Below are 11,881 nucleotides of genomic sequence, written 5' to 3'. Positions count from 1 at the left end.
ATAAGATATAATGCAATATGTTTTGAGCTAAATTAAGCATTTATTATTATTATCCGCAGGCATCCATATAGTCTTTCAGGTGACTATCTGTGTGTTAAAGGACAATGCAGATGGCCAGGGTGCTCAAAGAGCGAAGATGTATTCACAGAATATGGACATTTCTTAAGGTGAGACACAAAGTTAACTAAAACAATCTAAATAAATACAGCAATATCCTATAGCAGTGTGTCTGTTTCATAATCTAGGCACCTTTCTACTGACCATGCTCCTGGAGACAGAAGCATAGGCCAGCTGAGGATGCAGAAAGACAGAGTACAGCACATGGAGAATCAGGTATCTTTACCTCTTATGTCACAGGGACTAAATAAATAGGGGTCAGGAGGTTACAATATTAATAATTGTATTATAAATGGATGCTTGTTTATGATCCTGCATTATATTTCCTTTATGAACACTACTGATAGTTGACTGCAGAAAGACAAAAACTGCAGGCTATGCAGCTACACTTGCTTGATGTGAAATCTACCTCTGAGGTAAGTTTTTTTAATAAAATTTTATAAGAAAAATACACTCACTGGCAACTGTATTAGGTACACATAACTAGTATCGGGTTGGACCCCCCTTTGCCTTCAGAACTGCCTTAATCCTTTGTGGCATAGATTCAACACGGCACTGGAAATATTTCTCAGAGATTTTCATATTGACATAAGAGTATCATGCAGTTGCTGCAGATTTGTCAGTTACACATCCACGATGCAAATATCTCATTCCAGCTACTCTACTGGATTGAGATCTGGTGAATGTGGAGGCCATTTGAGTACAGTGAACTCATTGTCATGTTCAAGAAACCAGTCTGAGATGATTCGCGCCTTATGACATGGCGCATTATCCTGCTGGAAGTAGCCATCAGAAGATGGGTACACTGTGGTCATAAAGAGATAGACATGGTCAGCAACAATACTCAAGTAGGCTGTAGCTTTTACACAATGCCCAATTGGTACTTATGGACCCAAAATGTGCCAAGAAAATATCCCCCACACCATTACACCACCACCTGCCTGAACTGTTGATACAAGGCAGGAGGGATCCATGCTCTTATGTTGGTGATGCCAAATGACCCTACCATCTGAATGTTACAGCAGAAATCGAGACTCATCCGACCAGGCAACGTTTTTCCAATTTTCTATTGTCCAATTTTTGGTGAGAACTGGTTTGAACTGCAGCAGATTGTCTTGACCATGTCTACATGCTTAAATGCATTGAGTTGCTGCCATGTGATTGGCTGATTAGAAATTTGCGTTAACGAGCAGTTGGACTGGTGTACCTAATAAAGTGGCCAGTGAGTGTATACTGTAAATATAAAAGTTATTGGACAACGTTGGTTTGTTCTGGAGAAAAAAAATCTTAGGCAGTTATTAATACTGACCTTTAAAATTGTTTAAAAAAATGTAAAGACTGATTTTATTACAGCCAAAATAAAAGAAATAAGACTTTCCTCAAGAAAAGAATATTATAGGTAATACTGTGAAAATTTCAAAATCACTTGGTAAGAATATGTGTATGGAATAAGGTAAAATATGTCTATGGTAAAAAATTATAATATCTGTGTATGGAAGCAAGGAAAAATGGTAGCATTTTAGGAATGTATGTAATGAACATTGCAGTCTCCTATCAGCTAACTGTCATGTATGCTTATAAAAGGGATATTCATCTTGCTTTTTAACTCCTTAATTAATTAGTTTTCACACCACTGTATTCTTGAGACTAAAGTTTTGACCTGAAATTACATCACACCAGACATCAATGATCCTCAGCTAACCTACAAGACTAAAACAGGGAGAGTTATAAAAACCAAGTCAAAACCTTGTGTGAGTGACCGATACTTTAATGCCGGTAATCAAATTATGCCATCATGACTGTGGGATCTGTTTAGGTTCTGGTTGTCATTTGTGGTTAGTATTAGCTACATTTTAGGGCCAGATGAAGGCCAGGTGATATTTGATGCCAAAAATTATATATTGATGTGATTTTCTCCTTCTGATCTTAGGGTGGCAACATTGTGGAAAAGCCGGCACATCTGTCAGGACTTCTGCAACCTGCATCATCAAATGATCACTATGACTGTGAGAGAGCAGCAACTGAAGCGCTAACACAAGGATACTGGCAGATCTCTACCTCACAAGTTATACCAGGTCATTAAAATTATACTATAAAACACCAATTTAGAAATCTAGCTTGTAAATTTAACTCAATAACATCAGTCATGCAAATCTCTACACACACAACACAGTATGTGTTATTGTTTTCTATTTCTGCCCATAGGGATTATCCCCAGCTTTGAGTATTATAAGTTCACAAACATGAGGCCACCTTTCACCTACGCCTCCATGATACGATGGGTAAGTATTGCTGAATTAACATCCTGCATGTTACCTTTTGATTTCCTGTCAGTCACATCAACAATGTTATGTTATGTCAGGCAATCCTGAAGTCCCCAGAAAAGCAGCTTACACTGAAAGAAATTTATCAGTGGTTTACCAGCATGTTCTTCTACTTCCGTCACAACACTGCTACATGGAAGGTATGAGATGTAATGTTTGTATTGTACACTTTTATTTGTCATTCCATGACTCATTGGCCACAAACAAGCCAATCCCGAAACCCACAGCCTCTGTTGTATATACACCTGAAAACTTTCAGAAGTTGCACTTGCATGTCAATGAATGAATGACTTGATGACCCGACTGTGAAATTACTGTGTTGTGGATGACTAATATGTAACTTCAGTGTATAGGTAATTCTTCTTCTCTCTGTCTGTGTGTAGAATGCGGTTCGACATAACCTCAGCCTTCATAAGTGCTTTGTGCGTGTTGAAGGAAGGAAAGGTTCAGTTTGGACTGTGGATGAAGAGGAATTTCTTAGAAGAAAAGGTCAAAAGTTACACAGGTAAACTCATTTACTCATTATATGGATGACTGCAACTGCATTGTTGTTGTATAGTTAGTTGTATATGTACAAGATGTTTAAAAAAAGCTGATTTAGGCCTACTGTAAATTAAAAACATCTGCTTAAATGGATCTGATTAAGCTGCTTTTATCGTTGGAGGCGTTTGGTGAGGTTCTGATTATATAATTATATAAATGAGCAAATCAAATTACACCCCTTTTCACTTCAGGGATCATGATATGGACTGGATGGCACCATTTCAGCTGTTTCCTTTGACTCCACAAGGTGAATCTTACCAGATGTGAGGCCCCAAAATGGCCTCTGACTTACATTAATACAACTAATGTTATTAGCTACATTAAAAACACGATCGATGTAAACGACACCATTTACATAAATGTGCAGTCTAAATATACATAAATGCTGGCAGTCTATGTGAGAAATCAGTTGTTGTTTAGTTTGAATGTTTTGTGTCACAAATATTGTAAGAATGTATATTATTTACCAAAGTAAAAGTTTGTAATTGTTATAATCTTTCATAGATTTAAATAAAATTAATTTAATCAAAAATGATAATGCTTAATGATATCGTTAAGTGTGTAAATACATTCAATAAGATAAATGAATGTTGATGATATGTCCTTAAACATTTTATTTTACATCGTATTTTTACTAATTGTCCAAATAAAGCAATCCAATCAAGCACTGTCGGGCTGTTTTTCAGTGCATTATACACACATTATACAACATGAAGTTGTGCTTCTGGTGAACGAAAATATACAACAGTTAGTTTCAGAAATGTTTCACAATGCGTCAACGCAACGCTACGCTGACGTACTCGATGGCTAGTCACTTACTGCAGTACATCATCTACGATTGGCCGAGAGATTTTTGCGCGGTGCATTTCAGCCAATCAGAGCATTGTTTTCTCTCTCGTATGTAAAGCCTCGGATAAATGGCGAACGGAAGGACAAACTGTAAACAAATACAACAGAACTGGACGTTTTTAGGCGAATTGTGACTCTTAAGTGGGAATGTACTCAACATAATTCATTCTGTGCACAAATACAAAGGACATTTTTCGACATGCGACAGTCAGCGAGGACCTGAACTAGCATCTTTCAGCGTTAGATAGCTGGCTAGGCCTGCTGACATTTGCGCAGACTTGGAAACTGGCAGTGTTGTAATGCGAGAGCGGGCTACGGATAGAGTCCCGCAGGTAAAATAATTGTCCGCTAGGAAATAATCATATACGTCTGATAAAGTTACAACTAGTCAGTATCATGAGTACTAATTCGGACAGCAGCCAGCCGTCCGAAACTAACACGAGGAAAAGAAGTGCAAGTCCGAGCGGAGAGTGTGAGTCCACGCAGCTCAAACAGGCGAAAGTAAGTGTCGAGGAACAGAAAAATGAGCCTCAAGAGGACGCAGAGCCCGAGAAAGTTGGGAATGGTGAACCAAAAGATGGAGCCGAGCCCTCTGAAGGAGCTAAGGAGAAAGAGGCGAAGATTGAGGACGAAGTAGCCGCTCAGGAGAGCACTGGACAGGCTAATGTGAGTGGAGGCGAGAGCGCGCGCCAGCCGTCAGATTCCGCTGCCATCGCCGCTGCAGAAGCACTCGCTAGTTTGACCGGCGGAGACGCGGACGATGACTGTAAAGAAATGCCCTGCTCGTCTAAAAAAGCCAGCAGAGAGAAGTCAAGGGATAAGTCTAATCGTCCCGGTTGCTCTCAGAGCGATAGGAGGACGGAGGCTGCCGCTGCGGATAGCTCCTCATCCCTGCTGCTCTGCGAGGACCAAGAAGATCCATCATTTGTGGATGACGATGAGGAGGAAGAGGAGGATGAAGACTCTCTGCCCGGCTCTTCCTCCACTGCGAGTTCGTCTGTCGCTTCTGATAATGAAGATAACGAGGATGGCGAGTGTGCCATAGTGTCCGTGAAGATGGCCCCGGAGGTGCGGCAGTCGGTGGCGCTGCTCGCACAGGTACAGATGCGGCTGGACGCGCTGGAGAAGAAAGGCGCGCGTCTGCATCAGCGCCTGGAGATGAAGCTGAGCCGCCAGAGACGCCCTCACCTGGACCAGCGCAGCGCCATCACACAGGCCGTCCCGGGCTTCTGGGTCACCGCTGTATCCTTTAACACTGCTCGTAATAGTGGCCTTGGGATCTTTGAGTTATTGGAACAGAAGTCATCTAGCTTCTAGCATAATTCTTTATTTGTCAGTTACCTCGTGCGAGATAGAAAACAAACTAACACACAATGTTTAATGTTTACTAATGACAAAATATGGGTGGAATCATGTTAATTACTTCGGTAACGTTAGACAATCTTTGCTTGTTATAATGCTTGTTCTGATATGTGGTTGTTAAAATAGTAAGAATAAGGGAATGTATAAGATTTTGTTGATTTTTTTTTTTAAATGAAGAAAGTTTGACAAAAAGGCACAACCTAGTGTTTTGAAGGATAGTGGTAAAGTATAAAGATTTAAAATTTTAATAAATTAGTTTTTTTATTTTGTGCCTAGTGGCCCTTAAAAGGATACAGTTCACCCAAAAGTTAAACTTGCCTTATCAAGTAGTTTTAAGTCTTTGAGTTTCTTCTGTTAAATACAAAGGATGATATTTTGAAGAAAGCTGAACAACAAATACTATGGAAGCCAATGGTTGCCAACATGATCTTCTTTTGTGTTAAACAGAAGAAATAAACTCAAATAGGTTTTAGTGAAGGGTGAGTAAATGATAGCAGAATTAAAAAAAAAATGGTGAAATTTTCTCTTTGAATAGCATCTCATAATATGTCATCAAATGTTTACTGTTCTAAATAAGTTAAATACTTTTTCTTGATTGGATCAAATTTATCTCAAAGGGAAAGAAGAGTGAAGGAATTTATCATTGGTTCAAGATTAAATGTTCAAGGACGATCATACCTTTGTAGTAAAATTTAGGTAGGTGTACACTACCTGCAAAAAGTCTTGTCATCGATCACAGTTGTAAGAGCAACAAATAATAACTTGACATCTAGTTGATCATTTGGAGAAGTGGCAGAAGGTAGATTTTTCTGATGAATCATCTGTTGAACTGCATCTCAATCATCACAAATACTGCAGAATACATATTGGAACCCACATGGACCCAATATTCTCACAGAAATCAGTCAAGTTTGGTGAAGGAAAAATCATGGTTTGGGATTACATTCAGTATGGGGGTGTGCAAAAGATCTGCACAGTGGATGGCAACATCAACAGCCTGGCATGATCATATTTTGGTAAAATAAGCATAATCTAGAGGCCTTTACCTTTCATATAAGGCACATCTGATACTAAATGATCAACTAAAAGTCAAGTAATTATTTGTTGTTCCTAAAACTTGGATAGGCGACAAGACTTTTGTCAGGAAGTGTATACGTAAAAAGGTTTGCACTAAAGAGGTCTGAATTCCAGGTGTTTGAGCACTTAACTTAAAGCTCGTCAGCTTCTGAATCATCCACATTTATCAGCACATATCGATGAGACTGATGAAGACGCTCTTAGCTACATGACTAACTTAGAGGTAAAACATTTTTCATAAAATGTATTTCTTGTTGAAACCTGGTGTTAAATCATGCAAATTAGCTAGATTTGGAATTTGCTTTTCATTATACAGATTGAGTCTTTCAAGAACAACAAACTTGGATACCGCATCTGCTTCCATTTCCGGCGAAATCCTTTCTTTCAAAACAAAATGATTGTGAAAGAGCTTCATCTCGGTATGGGAGGTGAGCAAAACTTGATCACAGTTCACCCCTTTTCATAAATATACACACAACAATAGTAATGCGATAACATCTGTATTTATTCCTCAGGGTCTCCAGTGTCCTTCTCAAACCCAATATTGTGGCACAGAGGGCAGAATCTGGTTGGGAGTGGAGAACCACGTCGAACATCGCAGGGGGTCTATCAGAGCTTCTTCCATTGGTTCAGTGACCACAGCAACCCAGGACGGGATGACATAGCACAGGTACATCTCTCATGAGGTTACATACAGAAAATGAATAATCCAGCGAATCAGCGAGAGCAGTTCAAAATTGTTACATGCACACAGTAATGATTGAGTTTAAAAAAGTTAACTTTCATCTTGTTCTAGATCTTGAGGGAAGACCTGTATAGAAACCCTTTGAGGTATTATTTAACTCCACTTTGGGAGCCACGAGAGAATGGCAGGTAATTTCAGCCTAAAGCATGTACAATTTCCTCATTCAAAACATCCATTTCTGATTTTCTTTTTATTGTATACCAACTTCCATTCTCCAGCAGTGCTCCTAAACCTCAGGGCAGCAGTAATAGAGATGAGTGTGTGATCATCTCAGATTCCGATGAAGACGAAGAGCAGAATAGCCAAAGCCTGGGACAGGAGGATGATGAAGATGATGACCAAGGTGGAGGTGAGGTTTACTTCTCAAAATGTCCTTTATGCCATGTACACACTGGGGTTAAATGTTGTCATCAGTTAATCTTTTAATACTTAAAAGGTTCACTCCGAAATGTTTTAATTGTTATTAATGATCTCAGAGTTCTTCATTTATCTTCAGAACGCAAAATAGATATTTAGAAAAAATTCCAAGACCTTCCAAACAAAATAAAAGCATTCTCAAAGCAGACCATGTGCCTTCAGTGGTTCAATGAAATATTATCAAGTTTGAGTGCACCTAAATCATAAATAACATCTATTCAACTATTCTTCTCCTTAGTGCATGTTCACACGCTCGGTCACTTTTCTAACTTATACCTCAGATACACCTGCAAGTTGTTCAAATAGTAAGTCGCCCACAGGCATCCAGGGTATATATAAGTGCACAGCACTCATGAATGTGCACCCTATACTGACACTGAGGACAAAAATTTGAAGAATGTTGTTATGAATGTTTTATGTGCATGCAAATGTATTCTCGTAGCTTCATAATTTTTAGCTTGAACCACTGAAGACATATAGACTGTTTTGAGGATATTTTTTTTGCCTCCTTTTTTGACTTTTGAATGAGTCTGGACCATTGCTATTTAAGAAGGTTGAGGGGGATCTCAGATGTCCTTTTTTTATGTTTAATCATTTTGTTTAATCCCGCTACTTTTCACAGCACTGTACAACAATTTTGCATGCTCAAACTCTAGTGTGACTGCGGAATCACCCCGTTCACACGGCTCTTGGCCAGACCTCACTCGCTACAAACATAATTTGGCCACTACTGTGAACTGTTGTGCATCATGAAATAGAATGAACACAAATGGTCATTAGAAATCATTAACATGAGTTCAAAACAGTTAAAAACAGTAATGTATCTCTGCTGACCACTCATTATTAGATCATTGATTAAACTATGACTAAAATATCATGACCCACATTTGTCCACTTCTATAACTCCAGATACATAATTATTCTGAGCCAAAAGGCCAAAAATGCTTGTTGGATGGTATGGCAAAGCCTTAAGAGTGTGCTACAAACAAATCTGATGCTGTACTTTGTACAGAAAAAAGGGTAGTAAACTTTGATATCTAAAATGTTGCAATGGTTACCACAGTGTCTATCCTCACAACTTTGTGAGGCAAGTTGTGTCCCATAAACGCAGATGATAATAATGTTGGGGATTCATTTTGATATTTAAATGTGGTTGTGGCACACCCTGCCCCCTACAATTCACTGCTACATAACAAAAATGTTAAATAAATATTAAAATAAACACATTTATATTCATGTTTTTTTTTGTTCAAGATTTTGTTATCTCACCCAACACATTGTCACAAGGTGTGGTCGAATACTCTGAATAAATGCAGAACCGTTTCTATTTTGAATGTAATGTTGCAGTGTTTATGAAGCTTGAGTAAACCAATCAACAAACTCAATAGACCGGTTACACCAGTAAGGCAGATTAATTAATGTCTTGCATAATATTCAAAACAAAAACAATGTCAAAGACGGAAGCGTTTGTCAGGAAAGTGTGTGCTGTCGTTAATATTAAAGTGTCAAATCAATTTACCGGTTTTTAATTAAAATTGGGAATTTAAAGGGATGGTTCACACAAACATGAAAATTTACTCACTATTTTTTCGCCCTCAAGTTATACTAATCCCTTGTGTGCTTCTTAATTTTGTTTACAGAACAAAATATTTTGAAGCAAGCAAAGAATTTGTAACCATTGACTTTTATAGTAGGAAATACAAATACTATACAGGTTGATTGTTTTTAGCTTTCTTTTAAATTTCTTCATTTGTGTTTAACAGAGAAAAAGAAATTCAAACAGGTTTGAAACAAGTGAAGGGGTGTGAAAATGATGACAGAATGTTCAGTCTTGTCACAATATTCTTTTAAGATGTGCAACACGAATGCCTCTATTGAAATCTCACAAAATGTATTTTGCACCTATTAGCAGTGTGTACATTTCCCAAAGGGTTTCACAGCATTTTAAAATGACACAGGGCTCATACGGTTTGACATGGCATTTTTCAGGCCTGAAAAAGTTTTGCAAAAACAGAAAAACCCACAAAGTTTTGGAAAAGTCGTGGACATTAATTAACAAATATCTGTATACTTGAATTAGGGCTGCGCGATATTGGAAAACATTACGATATTTTGTATTTCTGTGGTATATATTGCGACGTGAATACAATTTCGCTAAATGATTTACCAGGTTTATTTGGATTGATTGGGGAGATTTTGTAAAGGAGTAAATCTTGAATAAAATATAACAAATTAATTCAAGCATAGATCAATAAAATATAGTAAAGATAAAAGTGAATTATAGTTTTCAGGTATTCACTATTCATGTACAGATATTGAATATTTAACACTGCATAGTCTTCATTGTATATTATTTAAGCTTCATTAAAGTTACAAAAAAATTCTTGTGGCCAGATGATTTAAAATTTAAAATATTGAAATACAGTCACAGGCCTTAAAGAGACAGTTTACTCAAAGATTAAAATGTAGTCACTATTACAATCAAGTGCAAGCTCTATAGGAGTCTGCTTGCGATGTCACAGCATGCATGCGTGAGGAGAGCGCACAGCTCGTGTCCAGCTATGGGCTCAGCCACCGACCTCTTTTACACATACTGTGAAATTTTTCTTGCCCTGTTATTCATCATTTGGGAAATATTTAAAAAAAGAAAAAAAAGTTCAAAGTATATGTAGACATTACATGAAACATTATGGCATGAAAATATACTTGAAAGTTCTAGAATAGTCATGGAATATTAGTAGTAAAAATGTGTATGAACCCTGATGACTGCATGCTTTACCTTTTTTTTCCTATTAGGTTCAGAGGAGAATGAAAGAGATGAGGGGGAATCCTCCTGTGAAGAGAGAGATGAAGAGGAAGTGGATGTTGAGGAAGTAGAAGTGTCACATGACTCTGGTGGTTGCGAGGCCAGAGAGCAAGAGGAGGAAGATATCGATGTGGATGAAGAGAAGAGTTAGGACGTGGTCGTCTCCCATTTTATGCAGAATAGCATCATTAGATATTTCTATGATCTATTTTACTGTTTTCTGGATAAATAAGACTCTGTGTGGTTAAGGATCAGGGTTTAACTAATGTCTTCATTGTAGATGGTACTTCAAAATCACCATGAATATTCAAAGTGTGCACTCCTCTGAAAACATCTAGTTTTCTTAAGATTTCATCACATTTTACACTTTAATAAATTTCACGGAGAGGGCTACCGATACCCAAAAGACCCCTTTTTATCTCTGAACTGACTGTTTAAAGCTTGGGATTAGTTTTTCTTTTGCTAGTTTGTTTGTTTTTTTCATTTATGAAATAAAGTAGCATTGTGTGTCACAAGTGTATTCTCACCATAGGAGTTAATATAATCATGACCAGCTGTAAAAACAACACCATATTTTTTTATGTGTATTTTGGTTAATGGTGTGTCCCTTTTTTATTCTCATCTACAGAAATCTTAACATCATGAAGCAATGTTTCCTTGCCTTCTTATTGTTCTTAAACTCTACAGCCGCATTTTAGTAATAACGAAAACAGGCAGGCGTTCTGAAATGCACTTCATTCTGAACCAAAACTAGGTAACTCAGGGATGTTTACTCTTACAGGTGTGTTTCCCTTCAGAAGCTTCATTCATTTAATTGTTGTCTTTAATACATAACACCATAGCGCTGATGGACTTCTAAATAATCGTTAGTTTATTTCACCGTGTTTACATGCAGCTATTATCCTGACACTTCATACCTCTTGCTATGATGTTTGGTGTCATACGATTTCTGAAACTACTTTTGTCATTTAAGTTGGATATCTACACACTGTTAACACGTGCACGCTTGCATTTATTCACTGCGAAGTGCAGCTGTAATCTTATTTAAATGAGCAAAATAGTGGCAAGGCCATTTGTTGTCGTTTTTCATCATGTGTGCACCTGTTTTTAATTAAATGCTTGGGTAATATTGTAAAAATAGTGACTATGTAAACATTAGTTTCATTGACTTTTCTATTCATATCATTTATTTCTGATAGTTGTTCCTCTACTCCCTTGCAATAATATATTTTCCTTAACTTTGGTCAGTCAGTCAGTCAGTCAGTCATTATAGAAGGAAATCACTATAAATGTTTATTGATGGAGTTCATATTAAGGAGACTGTTTTAAAGACATATTTGTTTACATTGGTTTTAAGTTTCGACCTGTAAAAATCTGGTTTAAAAAATGAAATGCTGTTAACTCATTGTAAGTATGTTGGGTTGTACTTCTTCCGCAAGGCCAGTGGTATGTAAATAATTTGTTCCCTTAAAAAAGGTTTATAATTTGTTATTGAACTATTAGAGTGAAATTGACCTACAATATCAAAGAAAAGCTATATTTTGTGTGCTAAATTTTATAGCGAACTACAATTTTTAAATATGTGTTTGGTTTTTTGTTTGGTTTTCCATGTCAAATAAAGGTTTGTCTTTTCATTCAGAA

The 11,881-nt window shown here is 37.3% G+C and overlaps 2 protein-coding genes across 13 annotated transcripts in view; both read left to right on the top strand.

Annotated features, from left to right (window-relative positions):
* Window positions 1–4,345, top strand: part of foxp3a (forkhead box P3a) — a 19,686-nt gene extending 15,341 nt beyond the window's left edge. For 10 of the 11 annotated variants that reach the window (XM_068223014.2, XM_068223011.2, XM_068223012.2 and 7 more), the window contains 8 exons: window positions 60–167; window positions 246–333; window positions 465–533; window positions 2,048–2,192; window positions 2,323–2,399; window positions 2,480–2,581; window positions 2,825–2,946; window positions 3,176–3,648. In XM_068223014.2, the coding sequence (XP_068079115.1) occupies window positions 60–167; window positions 246–333; window positions 465–533; window positions 2,048–2,192; window positions 2,323–2,399; window positions 2,480–2,581; window positions 2,825–2,946; window positions 3,176–3,251 (787 nt within the window). In that variant the 3' untranslated portion in view covers window positions 3,252–3,648. Of the gene's footprint in view, window positions 1–59; window positions 168–245; window positions 334–464; window positions 534–2,047; window positions 2,193–2,322; window positions 2,400–2,479; window positions 2,582–2,824; window positions 2,947–3,175 lie in introns of all 11 variants that reach the window. The other variant, XM_068223013.2, reaches the window with a different exon arrangement.
* On the top strand, window positions 3,879–11,881 carry tspy (testis specific protein Y-linked). 2 transcript variants are annotated; one of them, XM_005167018.5, is made up of 7 exons: window positions 3,879–5,075; window positions 6,418–6,495; window positions 6,589–6,700; window positions 6,788–6,942; window positions 7,069–7,145; window positions 7,239–7,366; window positions 10,231–11,881. In XM_005167018.5, exons 1-7 carry the CDS (start codon window positions 4,230–4,232, stop codon window positions 10,389–10,391), a joined length of 1,557 nt encoding a protein of 518 aa, XP_005167075.1. In that variant the 5' UTR covers window positions 3,879–4,229; the 3' UTR covers window positions 10,392–11,881.

This window comes from Danio rerio, chromosome 8, assembly GCF_049306965.1.
Source record: "Danio rerio strain Tuebingen ecotype United States chromosome 8, GRCz12tu, whole genome shotgun sequence".
Taxonomy (NCBI): domain Eukaryota; kingdom Metazoa; phylum Chordata; class Actinopteri; order Cypriniformes; family Danionidae; genus Danio; species Danio rerio.
Note: the sequence above shows the minus strand (reverse complement) of the source record. Positions and strands in the feature narration are given on the sequence as shown.